This window comes from Orbicella faveolata, unplaced genomic scaffold (genome assembly GCF_042242905.1).
Source record: "Orbicella faveolata isolate gen_17 unplaced genomic scaffold, um_ofav_v1 contig_25, whole genome shotgun sequence".
Lineage (NCBI taxonomy): Eukaryota > Metazoa > Cnidaria > Anthozoa > Scleractinia > Merulinidae > Orbicella > Orbicella faveolata.
Window position 1 is genome coordinate 9245814 of NW_028301553.1, and position 21028 is coordinate 9266841.

The 21028-nt window shown below is 37.2% G+C and overlaps 2 protein-coding genes across 3 annotated transcripts; one reads left to right on the top strand and one right to left on the bottom strand.

Annotated features, from left to right (window-relative positions):
* Nucleotides 1-220: 220 nt before the first annotated feature.
* Nucleotides 221-7442, bottom strand: LOC110045048 (transmembrane protein 254-like). Of its 2 annotated transcripts, XM_020750641.2 has the most exons (5): nt 7269-7442; nt 6760-6863; nt 4023-4082; nt 3156-3208; nt 221-823 (listed from the first exon to the last, which is right to left on the bottom strand). In XM_020750641.2, the coding sequence occupies exons 1-5, from the start codon at nt 7404-7406 to the stop codon at nt 816-818; spliced, it is 363 nt and encodes a 120-aa protein (XP_020606300.2). In that variant the 5' UTR covers nt 7407-7442; the 3' UTR covers nt 221-815. The 2 variants fall into 2 exon arrangements, with proteins under 2 accessions (XP_020606300.2, XP_020606299.2); XM_020750640.2 differs by lacking the exon at nt 3156-3208.
* On the top strand, nt 7436-10563 carry LOC110045049 (ER membrane protein complex subunit 5-like). The gene is made up of 4 exons (XM_020750642.2): nt 7436-7623; nt 8850-8902; nt 9469-9572; nt 9963-10563. Exons 1-4 carry the CDS (start codon nt 7548-7550, stop codon nt 10048-10050), a joined length of 321 nt encoding a protein of 106 aa, XP_020606301.1. The 5' UTR covers nt 7436-7547; the 3' UTR covers nt 10051-10563.
* The last annotated feature ends 10465 nt before the right edge of the window (nt 10564-21028 follow it).

The following is a 21028-nucleotide window of genomic DNA, read 5'->3' on the forward strand; positions in this document are numbered from 1 at the left end:
GAAGATACTTGCGAACAAAACAGAGCTGCGAACCAACGAACATGTCTGAGTAAACCTCAAGTAAGGAAACCAAAGTACATGAACTTCAGCAGTTGATCGGACTCGAACTTAATATTTGGTAAAATCATTAGATATCTAAAAGTTTCACTTATATGATTTCAATGAAAATTACTTTATTTCACCGTTTATACGCGCTGACGCGCAGTGAGTATTGACGCCGTTTTCAGCTAGCCAAATCTAACTACTTTATTTAATTTTTTTTTTCGTCTGAGTATACATATGTGTGTATTATATATAATATTCATAACAAAATACTCCCACAAAAGATACCTACTTCACAAAGTGAAAAACGAGGATGCTCATAAGTTACGGGAACAAAAAAGCGAAAGATTGAAAGGTTATCAAAACTTGTTGGAGGTACTTGTAATGCTTTGTTAGATTTTTCACGCGTTCTGACACACGTGCTCATGCGATAGCCCCCGAGCTGAAACACCGACGAGCCGATAAAAAGAAAAATATAACTGTACACTAAATGAGTCTGTTATAATTGCGAGCGTAAATTCATTTTCCAAGTCTGTCAATATCTTCAGCATAATTGCTGATAATAGTGATAGTGACAATTGCCCAGTGAAGTCACAGGGTTTACAGAGCAAGACTACAATTTAACTGGCAGGCTGAAAGAAAATCACTTCTTTAGCTTTTCTTTTTGTTCTTTAGTTCTCTCTCCTTCCGGTGCCTCAGTAAGATGCCCAGAGATGGAAAGCCAAGAACAGCAGTTTGAAACATCCATTTGAAACTTGTCCCACGTGAAAACATCATCCTCCTACAACCAAAATACAATACGTGTGAACTGGAAAATTCCGCAAAATTGAAACGTAAGATTCAAAATCCAATTATTCAGGTCACATTCAAGCCTTCGTAAAAGAGGTTCCCTAAAAGATATTTTTACATGGAGTAATTCGTATCAGCAGAGATCTATGTTATCTCAGTGATTCAATATTCCCTGGATTTGATACGACTCGTTCGTTGAACAACGGATACCAGATGAAATTTCCACCATAAAACTTTCAACAACTCAAACATGTCCCAACAAATTTCCACTGAGGTTCTGGAATACGAAATATAATATGTACAAGTTTCTTACGGTAACGGCCTTTTATAGTTCAGGTTCTGACTCTCCTCACCCCATCCCCTCATCAGGACCAGAATATTCAATACCTTTCATACTGATGGAAATAGTCATGTAAGACGAGGGGTTCCAATTCAACTCTGATCGTCACAAGTTCAAAATAATGTACCACAACTATAGACATGCAGCTGAGGGAAGTTGTCAGAAGTTTACAAAACTGACATGACATGAGATGACATAGCCATTTTTCTTGGACAATGCTGTCCAAGGTAGAAAAGCGCAATGAGTTAACCCTATGTGAGGTACCAACCCATGGGACAAGGTCAGACCACAACACCGGGAACTCCCTGCCCTATTCTCTGCGATAAGTGTGTCGGTTCTTCAACGTTCCCTGCTAACCATGCAACACTGAAGATGCAGAAGACGGGGCATACGGTTTTATAGTCCTTATCAGAGAACACTTGAATGTCTAACCACTTGCAGATGTCATTGAAAAGTTTCCTCAGTTTCCTCAGTTATTTTAGGACAGTGGCGGATCCAGACTTTGAGCTAAAGGGGGGGGGGGGGGTGGGGGGATCGGTTTTGTTTTACTTACCCTGCCGGCTTTTCTTCCTTCAGTCATTTCTTCTATTTTTCATCCAAAATAAGGGGGGACCCAGGCCCCCCAGGCCCCTCCCCTAGATCCGCCACTGTATGACCCTGAGTATTGGTCCAGTCTGGGGCTCGAACCAGTGGCCTCCCACACAGCAGTCTGGTGCTCTGTCAACTGAGCTAACCAGGCAGCGGTTAATTCAATTGACATCAACTCAAGATTGTTGAACACACTCACAGGAACAAGTGCAAATGAATTTCACCAATGTACTAATCAACATGATGAACAACTACAACCTTTTTAAAGACAAACTTACTCTCATTAAGTAACATTTGGCATGTGTTATATGTGTTCTTAGTTCTAACAACTCTAGAAGAATTTATAAAACAATTAAATGCTATTATTTATAATTTTTTATAGAAGGGGACAGATAAAATAGCTAGAATGGCAGCTGTAAATGACCCGAAATATGGAGGCTTGGACTTAATAGATCTTGAAATGTATGTTAAGTCGTCAAGATTAGCTTGGCTTGGTAAAATTTTTTTAGAAGACTTGTCCCCATGGAAAGCTTATATTAATTATTTGCTTGAGGATTTTGGCGGGGTTTTTCTATTTAGTTGTAATTACAATGTCAAAGACTGTAAAATTAATTCCACTTTTTACAGAGAACTTCTCCAATGGTGGGCTGACTTAAGAATTGCCTTTTCAACAAAGCCATCTATATCTTATAATATAATTTGGAACAACAAAGATATTAAGATAGATAAGAAAACAATATATTATTCAAATTATATTAAAGCAGGTGTTAGCTCTTTTTAACCGAGCAGGAGGTCTGTATGGGAGAATCTTGACCGAGGTTGGGAGTATAGACCGAATGCAGTGAGGTCTGTACACATGACTGAGGTCAAGGTTCTCACATACAGATCGACTAAGCTCAGTTAATAAGATGTTTATTATATGGCAAGCAAGAGAAAATTAATTCGTTTAATGTAACTGGTTTGTACTAGCTGACATTTTGCTTGTGAACAATGATGAGCTGAACTTAATTCTGCCAAACTTGTACTCTTTACTTTTTTTCCTCATCAGGCTTCACACTTCCATAATATGGATATTTTCTGGAACTAATATTTTGGAAGAAAATAGTCAATATTTTTTTATTTAGTTTGCAACTTTTTCACGGCAAAATGTAATCGGTTGAGATGCCAGTCTAGATGGGAAAATCTAGACCGTGGTCAATATCGATCTCAGCCAATCAAATTCATGAATTCGGTAGTTCCCAGTCCTTGTGAGACACAGCCATATAATAATTCTGCTTATTAACCACTTGCAATTCAATAAGAATAATATAGAATCTTATAATAGTGCTAAAAGCAAAGGTTTGAAGCATACAAATTTTTTAGTCTGGCAGGAGTTCGCACTGCTGTTCATGCCCACCTGAAGGATTTGGATGTGACCAAAAGTGAACTAGAAAGCTCTTTGGAATTTCACTGTGGGGAGAAAAAATTTAATCCTACTGTATGTAAAAATAAACACTTTTATGAATTGCTTGTTTTGGGTAAGGCAAGAGTCTCAAGGGGCTTTGCTTAACTGAAAGAGGACTTTGGTTTCGCAGATTCAGCTGTTACTAAAGCACTCATAAAAGTGAAGACTGTCTCATCTGAAATGTTTACCAGAAGTTTCTAATTCAAATCTTAAATAATATCACTTTCACTAATTCTAGTCTAGCCAAATAGGTTATGTTCAAGACGATTCTTGCACATTTTGTAAAGTTAGCTCAGAAACTGTTAATCATCTATTTTTATGAATGTTCTCATACTAAGCAGTTTTGGAAAAATTTCAAAAATTTTTGGTTTGCACTTTCTGGTAAACATGTTGAATTGCAGGATGTTTTGATAGGCAAATTAGGCAAAGTAAGTGAATTACTAAATTACTTTATAATTATTGCAAAATGGAATATCGGGACAAGCCATAAACAAAGTCTCAGCCCAAATATTACTGTTTTAAAGAAATGATTAATATGAAATGTAAGACTGAAAAGTACATAGCCTTAAAAAACAACTCTCAAAGGAAATTTCAGGCCAGATGGAAATTATTCATTTATAGTAAATTATAATCTGTTATGCTATAGTTCAAATAATTATATTATTATCAAAGTTTGTACCCAATGTAATTATGTTATTGACACTTAATAATAGTGCTGTACATACTTTGTAGTTAATAATGGAAATAAAAATGTGGGGAAAAAAAGTAACATTTGGCATAATGTGAAGAACAGTTCAGACTTTAAGGACCAAATTATACCTGCTTATTCTGTAAGCAAAGCCAGCTTCCAGGATATGGACCATCAGTGTAAATCTAAAACTAGACAGAAAGAGACACAGTGATTGAGTTTAATGTAAACTTATTCACTTGTCATACTTGTACCACACTCAACGTAACTGTACATGCAATGGTATGTTTGGCATACTATAGCATAGCTAGGATTCTATGATGAAGGTCCAATGCCACACTTGTTTAGGAGTTCTATGATTTTTCTTTTGTTTTTTTAGTATGTGTATGGCACAGCATTGAACAGACTGCAAGTAGCCTCTTTTTTTGCTCAAAAATCTGTAGGGAAGAACGCAAGGAAGAACCCAACACAAGCGAGCAGTCATGAGCATGCAAGCAATAAGCGAAGCCACAAGCTGCAAGTAGTGTGGGCATCACCTTGCCTCGCCGCTCACCACTCACAAGTCATGCTTGCATACTCACTTGTTTTGCATTCTTCCCCAAGGATTTTCAAGGAAAAGAGAGACTGCTCGCAGTCTAAGCATTACCGGTATAAATATGGAGGTTGGCTTTCAGAGAAAGGATGCCTATTCAGGCTGTGTGTTTGTTTTATTTATCTCGCATTAAATTATTTTCTGGAGTGAAATGACGATCAGTTAGATGTTTGCAACTACATGTAGTTTGTGGGATTGTCAAAATTAATGGTCATGTATTAGTGATTAGCTGGCAACTATGTCTATGTTAATAAAAGAATACCATATTCAAGAGTGGTGTCTAACTTATAACTGAAACTTTGAACTTCATCAACAAAACTGTGTTAATTTTAAAAAAAAAAAAAATTTTTTTAAAATTAATTGCTACTTACACTGCTTACAATACAATATTAATATAGTTACTTACACTACTTACAAAAAACTTATTACTCACGCCACTTATGATACTAACACTTACTCTATATAATACGCATACTCACGCTACTAACAATACTAATACTTACACTGCTTACAATACAACATAATTAGATTACTTGCCCTACTTACAATTCTAGCACGGTAAGATCATACCAGTTTACTCCTGTCACTAGTGTACATTCCGAGTTGCAAATTACAGAAAATATGCATGGTATGTATGCGCCTTGTTTCTTTTCCTTTCATTTTTATTTTCGTTTTCAGGAGACTAGGGTCAAGTTGTCAAGAGATTACAAAAGAGGCAACAGAGGCTCCCACTTTTTTAAAACGATTGTAGTTGTAATAATAATAATAATAATAATCGAATATTTCCTCAGGATAACCTTTCAGGACAAAGTACTGTTATCAACGGGGTCCTGCTAAGAATTAAAAACTAATAAACAAGAATTATTAAGATATATAAAATAAGATACATATTAAAAACCGTTAAAATACAATAGAAATTACAAGTAATAATTGTCTAAGGCTTTCCTAAATAAAACTCTTTTTTTTCCATTTCATAGATATGTTTTAAATACAGTAAGAAATCATTTAGTCTTGGAGAACATTTTTGTTAAATTTACCTTGGATGGCACATTTCATTAATCATGTGCCATTATCATTATATACATTGTATTGCAACTAACTGTAATATTAACCTCTTACTAACTGAGTGTGAGGGCCATACTGGGGACTGTTGGCCTAATGCTGTGGCAGTACCGATCGAGCACAGCAAGGTCCATACAAAAATGTCTGAAGGCCAATAGTCAGGACTCAGTAAGGCTTGAGCAAGTTAGGTTAGTAAGTGGTTTATTGTACCTTATGGCACACAGGCAAGTTACAAATTCTGAATTTGTTGGCTTTCAGAAACAAAAAAAAACATGGCTTGTGACTGAAATGGTTTGTGTATGGCAAAATCCCAACCAAAAAAGAACCATTTGTCTCAAGACAGTATAACAATGCACAATGTGTATAGTATTATGCTGTAATAGTCTTTTTTTGTTGTTGCCTGTTTTTTTTTTCCTCCTTTGTCAAATAGTAGTCGACATCAACATTTTTGACCATTTTCACCATTTTTCCTGGGAGTGGGAATCATTGGTTTAGTTGTCGACAACTAACAGAACTGCAATGTCAGTGGACAGTGTTTTGAGCATGCATATTTTATTTTGAGCCTGCATGGCGAATGTTAGTTCCCAAGGTCTTGCTGACCTGATGACTATACAGTGACAACTAGCATTCAATGCAAGGAATGCTAGCATTGGACACCATTAGTTGTCGATAATATTTAGTTGTCTATAACAAATAGTATTCAACAACCAAATATCTAGTCTGTGGAGGACCAAAATGTTGTGACCTAGTCACAATTAAATTAGCGATTGAATTTTTTAATTTTATTTTATTATAAGCTTAACATGAACAGGGCGCTTTTATTGAGGGAAATGGAAGGAGAAGGCTAAATTTAAAATCAAATCATTACAGTCCACAGTATACATGTGGACCGTACTTGTAGGATCATGTGTACTAAAGGCATCCACGGTCGAGTGTCGATCAATACCCTCGACCAATACTCTCAATCGACACTTGATTTACACTAGATCGATACTTGATTGACACAGTCCATCAACATCTCAGTTGACAGTTGGCTGAGAGTTGACTTACTTTTGATTGATGTACGAGTCTGTCGACTCTTGGCCGACTATCGACCAACTGTTGATCAAGTGTGTTCAAGATGTTGATCAAGGGTATTGATCTAGAGTATTGATCAACACTCAACCGCGGATGCCTTTGGTACAGATGATTCCAGACGTGTACATCACACTCACCCAAGTCTGAGTTCTTTTAAATGATTGCTTGCCAAATATGACACAAACTGTCCAAAGGGTCCCAGGACATGCAAAGGTATAGCATCTATATCGTAGCAAACAAACTGCAAGATAATTTACATGAAAATGACGTGAGTGAGTTCTTGAATAGCATCTGCAGTTCATAAACAGCCATTAACGTGCCCCCACCCCCCAACAAAAAAGAAAGTTATATGAAAAGTTAGTCAAACAAAGTGTGCACGTCTTACATTGTAAACTCGAGCCTCGAGGGAGTCAAATGGAATCAGTGGAATTACTATGAATAAAGAGTAATTTTGTCTTAAATGAAGTATCCACTTTTACATTTTTATTCAAGACAGGCTAAACACACAGCCTGTTCAATTGATATTCCATGATAACAATATTACCAGCAACATTATGCCCTGATCCCTCATGAGGTGTGCAGGCCGCGACAAGCTAACAAGTTCCTACAAGTTCGATCAACGACCTTGAACATCTTTGACACTTACCCAGTAAAAAATCAATAGAATTACTATGGCAATTGACAGTGGTAATGAAGCGAATTGAAAGAAATCTCCATCATCCGTAGCTGCATCATCTTTTAAATCGTCTTTCTTTCGGGACGGCGGAACGCGAGGAGGAGCCATCTTGGATTCCAGCGGTAGCTTCCAATCCAAGGACGTTACATGACCGGTTACATGACCATGTTCTGAAAACGAGAGAGAAGAAATGGCCGACATCGATTAAAGTTTTTCTCGACTCGGTAGAGTGCTGTAAATGTATCTAACATGGTGATCATCGGTCGGATTTTAGTCTTCTTTGGTTTGGCTGCTATATTACACGCCGGATATTCAGCAGTTCAATGTAAGTATACGATTCACTTGCGCTGGGCTACATATAAAGTTAAGACTTGAAAAATGCTAACGAATGTAAAACTGCATTTCGGTTACAAGGTGATTCCTTTTAAACTAAGAATTCTTTGTAAAATTCTCCTTTTATTTATTATGTAACGGTCCTCTCAGATATCAGCTCGTAAAGCTTGCTATTGATAATTTAATGTCACCAGCACTTGTTATATAAAACACGTGCTTTAGCTGACGATAATGATTAAAATGTTGGTTTTTGTATTTTGGGGAACAGGGGAAGGAAAAATTTCATAACTAAACATGTACTATATCATCCTGCAGCAAAGATGAGCAAAAATAATTATATATATTTTCATGCACCTCTACTTTGTAAAATTATGAACTGCAATCTTTAGCATGCTACATTAAAGAAATATATGAAACATGTTCCGTGTTTCCATCCAGTTGTAGAAACAAGTGCTGTGGGTACACGAGCGGAAAGTGTTTCCACAAGTGTTTTTATAATTCGATGGAAATACGGAGGTGTGTCTATTTCTTTTAGAAAATCCTGTGTTGAAAATAAGCAGAAAACAACTTGTTCACCTTGGTCATTAAAATGTAAATTCTCTTTACTCATTCCATGGTAACGTCAAGGCTCTTGCTGGTTCTAGTTAATCAGTGCACATATTTTCTCAGGGTTATTCTCTAAATGCATGTCGCTGATGGCAAACACTGCTTTGATGATAAGCATGATCAGATCACAGGCATGACAGGCAGGGTATAAGAAAAGAAAGAAAAAGAAGAAAACTGTTAAAATATCACATTAATGACATCAATTGCAAAGTTAACTGTAGGATTTCTGTTACGTTGTAAATAAATGGTGCCAATGAGGAATTGTAATGGCCCAGTAGATAACGCAGGGCTCAAAAAAAGTGCCATCAGGTCGTCCAGGGCAAGTAAATTTGCCTGATGGGCAAGTAACTTTTTTTATTCTCACTTGCCAAATGGGCAAGAAATCAGAAAAGTTGTCTCCCAGCTAAAGTAGTGTCAAGTTTTTTTTCGAGCTCTGTAAGGAACTTGTCAAATCAAGGCTTGTCGAGGCTTCCCACTGATTTGTCCAGATAATTAAGATTTTGACCCGAGATTTCTCTTCTCTCTGGAACACTTTGAGGGTATAATTTGTTTACACATACATGCACTTGTGTATTTACTGTTGTTGCCAACAATTTGTTTGCTTATGTAAAGGTCGGACTTACTACAAGCTGCTAGAAGAAGAATTTCCTGGTCTTCCTCCTGATGTAAGTTGATGTTGAAAACTAATAATACATTGTATATCTTTAGGCCATAAACAATCAGCACTCTTAAAATGGGCACCAGTGTAATGTGGACACTTCCCTTAGAACCATAGGGTTGTCACTTTAATAAGGTGGCCACTCCGTTAATGTGGACACTTCTCTGAGGTTGACGTGGCTCTTTTGCTGACTGTGGCTGAATTTGACACTTGTTTTGCTGCAATTTAACTGTAGATAACTCTCTTCTAAAGCAGACAGCTTGTGAACCACTCCTGATTGGGTCCATCTTACTTAGGGAAAGATTAAATGTTTTTAAAATTTTGATCACATGGTGCATACTCCAATATTTATATATGTACAGTGTAGTTGTATCATTACACTCTGATAAAACTAACTTTCACATCCTTTAATCCTTAATGCTCAAGTTTTACAAACCTACGCTAACCCTAACTTGTCCATAGGCTATACTGCAACCCTACCTGTACATCCAGCTAGTCTGTTTGCACTAACTTAGGGTCTATGTAAAACAGAAAATGTATGAGTTCAACACAGTATCTGCATCATCTTTGTAGGTGTGTATTCAGTGCATCATAGGATTGTTAATAGGATGCTTCGGTGTGGCTAGAATGGCTGGTGAATTTAAAGAAATCCGAGCTGCAGCAGAAATGGCAAACAAGTAAGTATGGATATTGTGTTTAATTAATAGTTTGATCTTTTGGGTTGGTGATAGTTCTGTAAAGAACAATATAGTAAAAAGACCTGTTTAAATTTAAATTTAAATCATTCATCTGAACTAATTTATTGCATATGTGATGTGAAGTTCCAGAGAATATCCATTCCTCCACCAAGAATAGCTTTTTTGGTTTGTACTCCCCCTCCCCCTTGGAATTTCCAGCTTAACTTCACACTTTCTCTTTAGCTATTGAGACCCCCCATCTCTTGGAATTTCTAATGACCATCCTTGACATGGGTATAGATATTTTCTGGACCCACACAATAAGATTTCTTTTTTATAGAACTTATGCAATACACATATAACTTGCGCTATGTATGTTGTTCTTTAAAGGAGCTGGGAATCCCTTGGCAACCGACCATCTTTCTACACTTATAGTCACAGGGGAAAGATGTTATTTATGAACAACGAAGTGTCCTGACTTTTTTCATCATGGCTGGCCAGCAAAGACTCTCGACTGTTAAAATGTGGAATACAACGATATTGAATATTGAAGACCATGTGAAATATTATTTGATCAAATTGCAGCAACAACTAACCTGGGCTTCTTGTCTCTGTTAGAGACTGAACATCTAAGTTTTGTTCTTAAAGGAGCTACATCACATAAATTTTCAAGTTTGTCATTTGTGATCCATGGTAATCTTCTCCAACCTTAACCATCCTTGTTCCTTTATGGTTTATTATTATCTTTTTGGTGTTTTTCCATCTTGGTACTTAAACTACTACTGACAGCGTATTTCCAGGTTGCCTTCAGTTTAAATGTTATTTTCTACAACTGGCCAAATTACTGAGCTCCTTTAAGCTGATACCCCAGGAGGCCAGTGAAGAGGGAAGGGCTGGGGGTAATCTGATGGAAAATTGTTAGTCCTAAAAGATACCAGGATCTTTTAGCTCATTTGTACTTTTTAATTAAAACAGCTAACGAGTTATCATAGCTGCCCGTGGGCATTTCAAACTGCACACCATACACACACTGTACATGCCCTTCTAGGTGGTAAATAGACAGATGTATACCAGACCAAACCAGGGTACTCTGCTCCTAAAATCAAGCATAATGCATTTTAGCGTCAACCCCCAAAACAGACTATTATGCTCCTAATTATTCTTGACTGTCGCTATTATGCTTGTTTCTTTTTTATCCAAGCCCCTCCTTCCTGCAAAGCAAACATGATTTTCATCTTATTACTAACACAAATGTGCATACAACTTATATAATAATCAAATTGAGACAGCACCCACACAAAAGATTGCAACATTTCAGCACAAAAATCAGTAATACACTGTAAACAATTGACCTTAAGGATAAAAAGTAAAGTGTAAACATTTCTTGTAAAAAAATGGTTTTCACTGCCTTTGTTTTGTGAGGATTGAGATTGTTCAAACTCAGAACAGAAAGCCAAACAACATAAACAGAAAACCTCACTATGAAGTTACGAAACTCAAATCAAAATTCTCGCTTATCTTGGGTTAGCTTAATCGGGCTTTGAGCAACCCGGCCTAGGAGCTCGTCCTTCAGGCTTGGCTAAATCTAGGGTTCTATTATGCCAGCATTATGCTTGATGCTCCACCTGTACTACTTTGCTTGGAATAATACCAGCATGAGTCAACCCCTAAAAACAGGGACAATGATTTCAACCATGTCATTGGCAAATAGGGTGCCCCTTAGCTATTTTGAGGGGGAGGGGGAGGGAATGATAACTTAATTCAGACTTTGCATTTGTTAGATTTTTAGTCTAAAATGGAGTGTGTCAATGCTTAGAAGAGTGGATTGCAATCGAAACCTCTCGTCGGTTTTCTTTTTCTGCAGTACCTTTTTCCGTCTCTGTTACTCCCTGTTTGTGATAATAGATTCGAGTTTTTGAAAACGTATACAATAGTTCTCGCATTACTGCCTCTCAACATAAACATTGCACTGTTCAACTCTGGTTTTCATTGCTGCGGGGTGAGCGAGCAGCAATTACAATCAGAATCTATAGGAAATCTATGCAAAATCGAGATTTTGCCGGAATGCACTGTGTGGCGACCAGAACGCATTGCGCACTGGTGGTGCCTCGCTTTGAGGTAAAGGGCAAACTGTCATCGGCCCCTCAAAATTCAAGACGTTCAGGACCATTGTCCCTGATGGCAACTAGACTTTCAGAAAAGTCATTCGTCTTGGTTATTCAGTACTCGCCGGACCTCTCGCGACTTCGTCGCCTAAAACGTCGACGCTCGCTTAGGCCTAGGGCAAACGTCGAATCCAAGTCGCGTCGAATAAATTAAGAGTCGACTTAATTCCAGCGTGGTAGCAAACGTCGAACCTACGTCGATCCTATTTCACAAGTTGGACTTCATTAAAACACGGGAATAAGCACGTGTCCCCGTGCTATTCACTTGATGTGCGACTAGTTACTGCTAGGACTTGCCAGCGAAATGCCGATACCCTTCTCTTCAGACAACGGTAGACCCGGCGCGGCTCTATTTAGGTCCCTGCCACAAGCCTCGCAGTATGCAACGCTTTTATAAAAGTGTTACCAACTGTCTATCCCATTACGTCCTCGTTTTCTTCAAACACTGAGCATTTATTGCAAGTAGGCAATTCGCATCTCAAGCATTTATATTTAGTGTTAATGAAACAGGAACAACACATTTCCTTCACGCTGTGCGATGTCAGCGATGACTTTCGGCATTCTCTTCCGGCATTCTCGTCCCCAGAGGCCGCGCTGCTTTTGGTGCTAACCAAAAGGAGCGTGGCCTCTGGGGGCGAGAATGCATTCCCGGTCGCGAAATTGTCTTTGTACAGCGCATGCTTGTGAGGGGGGGGGGGGGGGGGGAGGGGCGAAATAGCGTTTGGCAGATGGAGGAGTATGTATTTTTGTCACGTTTACCCAGTCCACATTTAAATCAATTATTTTGTAATTTGCATGATTTATGAATTGAATTCAGCGCGGGTTTAGAGCGGCGTTTGCTGAAACGCCAAACCACTGGCGCGTTATCCAACTTGGCAAGTCGAACCTATGCTAGAGTCGAACCAGTTAGTTGAGTCGAATTTAATTGTAGCAAACGTCGCACCATTCATGCGCCTATTTCAAAATTAATAGGTTCGACGAATTAGATTCGACTAAGATTCGACGTTTGCCCTAGGCCTTAGCTATTCTGCCCTGAAACTCATGGCAAAACTAGATGACAACTTGAACCGTGAATGTTAAGACAGCAAAGAGATTGATAAACTCAAGTTCCACCGTAATCAAGTTACACTGTAAGCCTGAAAGTGCGTTTTCCGATAGTTTGGTCGTTTTATGGATACTTATGTAGCAGCTGTCACGTGCTTCTAGCATCTCAAACAATGAACAAATCGTAAATATTTTGTGTGTCATGACAGGAGATACATTGATAAACTCCCACAAACCGTTAACAAGTTACACTGTTAGCCTAAAAGTGCGTTTTCTGATGCTTTTATCGCTTCCTACTTGTTCCGTGGGCTGACATGAATGAACTTTATTTAGTCTGAGTAGTTAACTTAAATAACTAATCGTGGACACTCAAATAATCAGATAAAAATAATAATTAAAATAAAAATTGATGAATAAGAGATATAAATTTGTACATTCCTGTAAATTTTTCAAACACTACAAATTGCACTCACCTTATGGGCTCGTGCAATTTAGTTAGCCTTAAAAAAAAAATTGCTTGAGCTTACTCATTCTACAGTCACTTGAAAAATCGGCAGGTCGGTTTAATCATAGTGCCACACAAAGAAATTCAACAAGCTGGTGAAGATAGTGTAGTATATCTCTACTAGAGTACTGTATACTAGCGTTATTTAAAGGTGTCTTAACTTGCCTAGAACTGCCTTAAATCGCCCACAATCGCCTTATGTCGCTCAAAACGTACGGCGATGTTTGGTCTTGTTATCAAGATGGACGAGGGTTGCCTTGAGAAAAGATCGCATCGGTTAGTTTGCTTCGCTTTATTGCTTTACGTGGCAAACCACTTTGGCATATGGATCGCTTATTTTAATTGTCAACTAATATGGACAAACGTTATTGCAGCCCTACTGAATTATCGAAACAACAACCGTGAATATTTAGTTAAATTGAGGCTGAAAGTTTTCTTCTCAAATATATTTCGTGAGCCTCAGCCGGAGGGTGTACAAAATCTGCAAAAATGGCTGCATCGCACGAAGCTGATCTTGTCATGTGAGGTTGAATGCACACGTGACGCCTGCCATTTTTGTTTAAACTTGAAGGTCTGGACAACAGTTCCCTGAAGTTTTTATAACCAACGGATTTCTCTAGTTGCTCCACTGCCCCAGACTTTTCGTTTCTTCTGACAAATCCCGCGGCACCATCTCCCGGCTGAACTACGTTCGGTTTTCTCACTCCTAATAGCTCCAGCACAGCCTTCCGAAACTGGCGGTCTTTATAACAGTACAAGATAGGGCTCACTAGAGAGTTCAACAGCACAAATGCTTCGCCCAAACGGAGAAACGAATTTGTTTCAATTACTGAGGAAATGTTTCCTACGGTAGCCATTAGAAACGCTGGGAGAAACGACAAAATTAGTGCAGCAGTTAGCAGGCCGGTAGTCTTGGCAACCTTCCATTCAAGTTTCGCTTTTATCAGAGCGTTGACTTGGCTGATTTCGTTTATTTTGCGCTTGCGCACTCCAAGGTACACCATGATGTAGAAGTACACAATAGCTACTAAACAAATGAGTCCCACGGCACCTTCTGCAGTGAGTGTGATTTGCCAAACCTCGTGGTCCACCCCAACCGTTGCCATAGTAAAAGCCGGAACCGACGTAAACAAGGCTAATAACCAGGTGACTAGCGAGAGTTTTTGGAGGAGACCTTTTGTAACGATAACTTTGTAGTCGATTAATTTTTGTATCGCTACGTACCTTTCCCACGCAATCGCAGTTAAGTGATAAAAAGATGAGGAGCAAATAAAAAAAAACATGGGTTTGCTTATCACTGAATCTAATGTACAGATATGATTAGGCGAAACTTGGCGGAGAATAAAGATATCAACTGTGGCTGATATCGGCATTGGTATAGCGCCTGCTAGAAAATCCGCGACGGCCATACTAGACAACAGAATGTTGACAGGTTTTTGCAGTTCTTTCCTTCGCTTGACGGCAACGATTACCAATAAATTCAATAGAACGGTAACGGGCGAGGCCATAGCTAAGATGAAAACCAAGATCCAAGAAATGTTTGTACTCTTTAAATCCCAGGTAAAGTTTGGACGTTGCGGGCAAAAAAACACTGACCTGGTATTTGTAGAGGGATTATTGTCCGTTGTCTCTGTGTTATTATCATCCATACTGTAATGGCATTGCCAACATGCTAGGCATGCTAGGTTTTTGTGGAATTCAGTCTTTGGTCTGAAACTGAAATTTGCTGTTTGGATGTGTCGTTGTCAAATAGGTTAACCGACTTTTAACTGCTTATCATTGAAGGTTTCTCTTTTGTTCTTTATTCAAAGCCGAACGCAATCTTTGCCGAAAAAAAAAAAAAAACCTCGAAACGTTTATTCCAAAGAAATCTTTTGTTGCATGTAAGGAAATGTTCAGAGGGCTGTTTCAAAGAAAACAGAAGTGTTGCAATTTGCTTACCTGATCAATTAATTGAATGTTTAAAATTTGTGGCCGAATATATATTAAGCATGGTAATTAACTTCGCAGACTGACTTTACTCTGGTAATAGTGCGTACACAAGTTCAATGCTTGGATTATCGGTATCAGTAAATGCCTTCCCCGTAAAAAATTAAGTGAATACTGAATGAATGAGTTAATAAATACATGTATAAATTAGTATGTAGCAAAGCAAACTGAACATAATTTTAATAACGCAAACACACACTTTCAGTGAGAAATTTAGTAACATCTCAACATAAAGTGAATTGTAAAGCTTCCGCAGTTGTATACCAGCTGGTACCACCTATTTGCACAGATTATTGGCCAGTATTGCCAGTGAATTTCCCGAGCTACTTCTTCTGAATGTCGGTCTTCATATCACTCTACTTGTTATCTAGTGTTTTAAGGCGCCAGGAAGAATTAATTGTTCTTGTTTTATGAGCTAATGGCTTCGATCTGAACTGGAGTGTTTGCCGGACACATTAGTCGGCTAACGCGGTAACTCGCACTAATGAAGGGTTTTTACTAAGTGTCTGTTTTAATGATCTTTCATCACTCAATGTTCAATGCATGTTTAAGAGATTATGTGATCCGTTGTTTCATTCCGTATATATGCTGCAATTTTCACCGATAAACGAACTAATAAGTTAAACTCCGGTTGGTTTTTGCGCAATAAAGTCTTTGGTCGCAGACTGCGTTTGGATTTTGAGGTTGCGTAATACGTTAACCAACTTTAACTGCTTTTATTGAACGTCGCAGTTTGTTTTTCTTTACTTCAAAAGCGTACACAATAGTTTGTGTAATAGAGGAATACTCCTATGGTTATGCTTATTCAAAAGCAAACAGCTGTAGAGAGAAACTTTTTCACAGGCCAGTAAAAATAAAACAAAGGGTTGCAAAATATTAATGGATTAAATTTATGTTTAGCTTTTGGCCATACACCACTTATGGCCATTTTGTTTTTCAATAAGAAAATATTCTATTAGAATATCGAGGCTAAAATTTGCAAACTGAAAAAAAACCCTAGGTTGAGACTTTGAAAAGAATTTAATTTTGTGTGTTTAAAATGCATGTTTTAAACTAAATCATATCAAAATTCTTCCTTTCTCTAAGCGGCAAAAACTCAAAACTCAGTAGTAGTACTCAGCAGCGCCTGGCGATCTGAATCATTCAGGAGTTCAGTTTAGCGATTGAAAATTCATTGTTGCGCAATGACAAGTATGAAGTTTAAGCTGCGGTTGGTTTTTGCGCAAGTCAGTCTTTCATCTCAAACTGCTATTTGGTTATAAGCTTGTGTAATTAACAATTTTTCCACGAGCCCGCGTTGGATATAAGACGACGGATAGCCAACGATGCGAGTACCGCCGAATTGGTTGTAATCATGTCATATCCAACAAGCGCGTGTGGCGTAATCATTTCACTGAAAACGCCCCCCCCCCCAAAAAAAAAAAATACGCGTACGTTTACTATAGTTTTAAGAGCATGATGTTTTTAACAATGGACTTTCAGTAATAAAGCAGTTGCTCAACATTACACTTGAAACTGAAGAATTAATTGATTATTATTCTTAAGAAATAAAATATGAATTAGTTAGTACAGTTTTATTATAAGGTTTTATTATATTCTTAGTCTTTATCCTGATTTTTACAGCTTCGTTATTTTATTAGTTAGTTTATTTTACTAACGTTATAGATATTTCTAGGTTTTTCAATTAATTTTTATTGGTGAGATATTTGTCAAATCATTGAAAAGCGCTTTTGGATAGTGATAGAAATAGCGCTATATGAATAAAGTATTATTATTATTATTATTATTATTATTATCATTATTATTATTATTATGAAGCGTAAATAAAGAACCGGAGGAGGACTGAGCGAGGCTTGAGTGGAAGTAGTTGACAATAGGCCATTTCTGATCGAGTTACTTTGTGTCTCTGTTTCAAAACGAGTCCTCGTGCAAAATCTTTCATATGATGACTTTGATTTGCATGCAACTAAATATGGCAAATTTAATATTCGATTTAATGGACCTAAATTATGAAATGAACTCGATGAAAGATTCAAGTGTTGTACTTCTAATCAATTTAAAAAAGAACTAACTTCGCATTTCATTAGTCTCTATTAACCTTTACTGATATTTTGATGGTTTATATCTATTTATTTTGTTTTGTTTTGTATATTTACTCTTGTACCAGGTTTATGATATATATGTGTACCAATGTATTTGTTGTGCCTCTTTCCTGACTCTTACATTTTTAATTATTATAATTACGGTCACCCACCTAGTCTAGCTTTTTAGTTATTTTGGGTGTCCCATTACTGTATGTACTGTACTGTTTTATTTATTTATTTATAATTATAATCTTGTAAATTTTTTTAGTTGTTTACAGTAGTAGAAAATTTTCATATGAATGGTTTCGCACGAAGACTCATTTTGACAGAGAGGCATAGGACAACTCGGAAATGGCCTATTGCTCCTCAAAAATGAAATATGAATTATTACAAGGAGGTGTTTTTGGAGCCAAAGAAAAAACAAAACATGAAAAATTGTGATTTGCCTTCATTGTACATTATTGCATAACAGGCCGAAGAGTCCTTTTACCCTTACGTCACACGAATTGTGATAGAGTCGTGAGATTGCATTATTTCCAATTCATCCTGTTCATTCAGTTTCCAGGCGCCCGTTTCTCGAAAGTCTCGAAACGTTTCGCACCTGGAAAGCCGTAGCAAAATCTTAAACCTTGAGATTACAGAGCTGTTTTATTCACATACTTTTAATATGAACAGAGGCTCCCTTCATACAAGAAGTTTTAGGCTTTTATACACTTCTCCGTTTTTAGATACAAATGAACTAAAAATGGCTATACCGGCCGGTCTGAAACGTTTCCGGGGCTTTCGAGAAACGGGTCCCTAGACAAAAAATCTTACAGTCCATAGCACACCAATATGAATTGCTCTCTCAACATTAGGCACATCTACATGTATACCTATGCCAAATGCAAATTATAACACTCGTGCATTAGAAGTATCATACCGGAGATTATCTAGACTATTAAAATACTCTGATGTTTGCCGAGATTTGTAGGAGACCCAGGGGATAGCACTACTGTTTCCTGAACTGCTGAACTGCTGTTTGCCAGGTCTTGCTCTAAGTAACAAATAGCATTACCAGACGGTTTCCAAGTTGCTTTAGAAAATTGTGAAGAAAATACATACAGAAACTTTATTAACGTGTCGAAATATTTTGCCAAGAGGAAACACCCCTCTACTAGTTGGGGACACTCTACTAATTGAGGACACTTAATTTAAGTTATGTTGCAAATAAAGGGCTTTATCACATTTATTATAAAACTTCTCACTCACCCTGTTGCCCCTTAGGAAAACTTTAGAGAAAGCGCCTGTCCGAAGCCCAAACTCGAAAATTACGGATCAGAAGAACATAGACTTCAATATTTTAGGATAAAAAAGTAGGCAAAATTTCATTTCATAGGCACTTTAAGAGTTAAATAAATGCTCTGTTCCTGTGTTGCCGTATTTCCGATTCCCGATATTTACCGGAAGTTATTCTATCAATGGCATGCGTAGTTGAAACAACCAATTTTGTTTAAGGTGGTTCAAAACTGTTTCGACTAGGAGAAATCCTTTATTATCATCATCATCATCATCATCATTATCATTATTATCATCATCATCATCATCATTATTATTATCGCATTTTGACTGATAAGCAGGATGAAATTCTTGGCAAATCTTACATTTATATGGCAAAAAAGTTCAGAAATTCTGTTGTTCCTTAAGCTTTTTCCCTTTGTTCACCAATGATCGACAGGTTTTTGATACCATGATTGTAACATCAACTGATCGAGAGTGGTTATAAAATAAATGGTCCATCAAAATGTATGTCTTGGAAAAGTGCAGGAAATTACCGTAAGTGTACAAATACAAGGACAAATTCCCTTTTCTTCCAAGGTAAGTGACCTCGCTATTAAATTGTTATTGCAAACATCACTACAATAACTTGTTTAAACTTACAGCATGTTTTATTCCATTTATGGGCATTTTATCGACACAAACCACCTTTAAATTCAAGATTCCTTGTCAAAGCTGTTTAAATGGCTGCCTGAACTATAAATATTAAAAGTTCAATTCAATATCAAATGAAATCAAATGAATAACGGCAGGTGTAATAAGATAATTTAAATGCAGTTCACGCAATAAAAAAGAAGACTTGGATCATAAGAATGAGGTGGAAAAAATATGTATGTATTTGATTTGGAAATATGGATATCACCTTGGAATTTTGAAATTTGCACATGCAGTAAGATACTTCAAATGAAGAAGCTGTTAAAAAAACCCATCGTGTTACAACTGGTCTTATTTCAGTTAATCCGCTTTTAGACTGTCGATTGGTTACTTGTACATTAATTATTAATCTTATATAAACGTGGCAAATGTAATTTGTATAGGTAATTGCATAATTTCTACTACCTTTTGTAAAACAAAAAAATATTCCACGAGTAAATTTTTAAACGGCTCACGACAATGGAAAACCCGTGACACGAAAACAATTTTGTAGAAAAAGTTAGCTATTTATTTTACGGTCATCAACCAACTTCGAAATACCTTGGATGACCGTCGTCAATTTAATAAAAGAATTACAAAAAATAAAATATTTGCCTGCGAATAGAATTTTTATTTTTTTTCCCTCTGGTCTTATTGCTTGTTACAGTCACGTAGTATTGCGTGACACAGGTTAGGGGCGGCGGATAGGGACAATACATTGCAACCCTTCTAGGAAAACTGCTTGCTTAGTAACCTCGCTATCGAACGTGGTTGTGCATTCCCTCAGATTTTCCATCGAGTGAAGACACTTATTTGTTTATGTAGGATGTAAGCCATATGGCATGGCGTTTTGGTTGCCCTCACCTTTACTGGGCCAAAAGATTTCTAACAGATTGTAAATTTTATATGAATTATAAATTGATTATTTCAATAAAAGCGGCTTTGGGCTTTCTCTCAGCCATTTTACTCCAAACGTTTGTGTGAGAGTAAAATTATTGTTGGCCAGTAAACGAGCTCAGTCAATACAGCACTCAGTTGATACGTTAATAGGAGAAGCCCGGAGGAAAAAACATAAAAGTCTCATAAAATGACTTTATGTATATAAAAGGAGAATGCAAATTATTACTGGACAGCCGTAAAAAAACGAACTTTGCATGTATTCAAAGTTGTAGACTCTTCATGAAAGCCGCTTAATTTCTCAATTAAGAAAGGCCGAAAGTTCTAACCATATTTCAGTGGCTAAAGTCCGTTCCAGAAAAGAAAGCGGTTTTGTAATTTGTCTCAAAGTCTTTGGCACTTTCCAATTGTGCACTTAATTCAAAGCGGCACTTTTTTGGCCTGTCTGATGTCGTAATGGAGGGATTCAGCGAACCTTCAAATAAAGGACGGCTTGGAACATTGGAGTATTTTTACTTTTACTAAATTAATTTCCATGGCAAATGAAACATCGACAAAAATGGTCTTGTTGTATGACAATTTAAGAACAAATGTGGATTTCTGGCTAAATCATTACCCCTAATAAGAAAGCGGACAATTTTTCGAGGCCAATCATTGTACCTTATTTCCCCGAATCTGAGGTAAGTGCAAATTTTGAACGGCAAATAGTATTTCAATACTCGAAAGCTTTTCTTTTCTTGCAATCGAATTTCTGAATCAGCTTCTTTGTATTTTGATTTTCTATTCTAATGCACTTGGTTCCGTTTCTCCGGTTTCAATCAA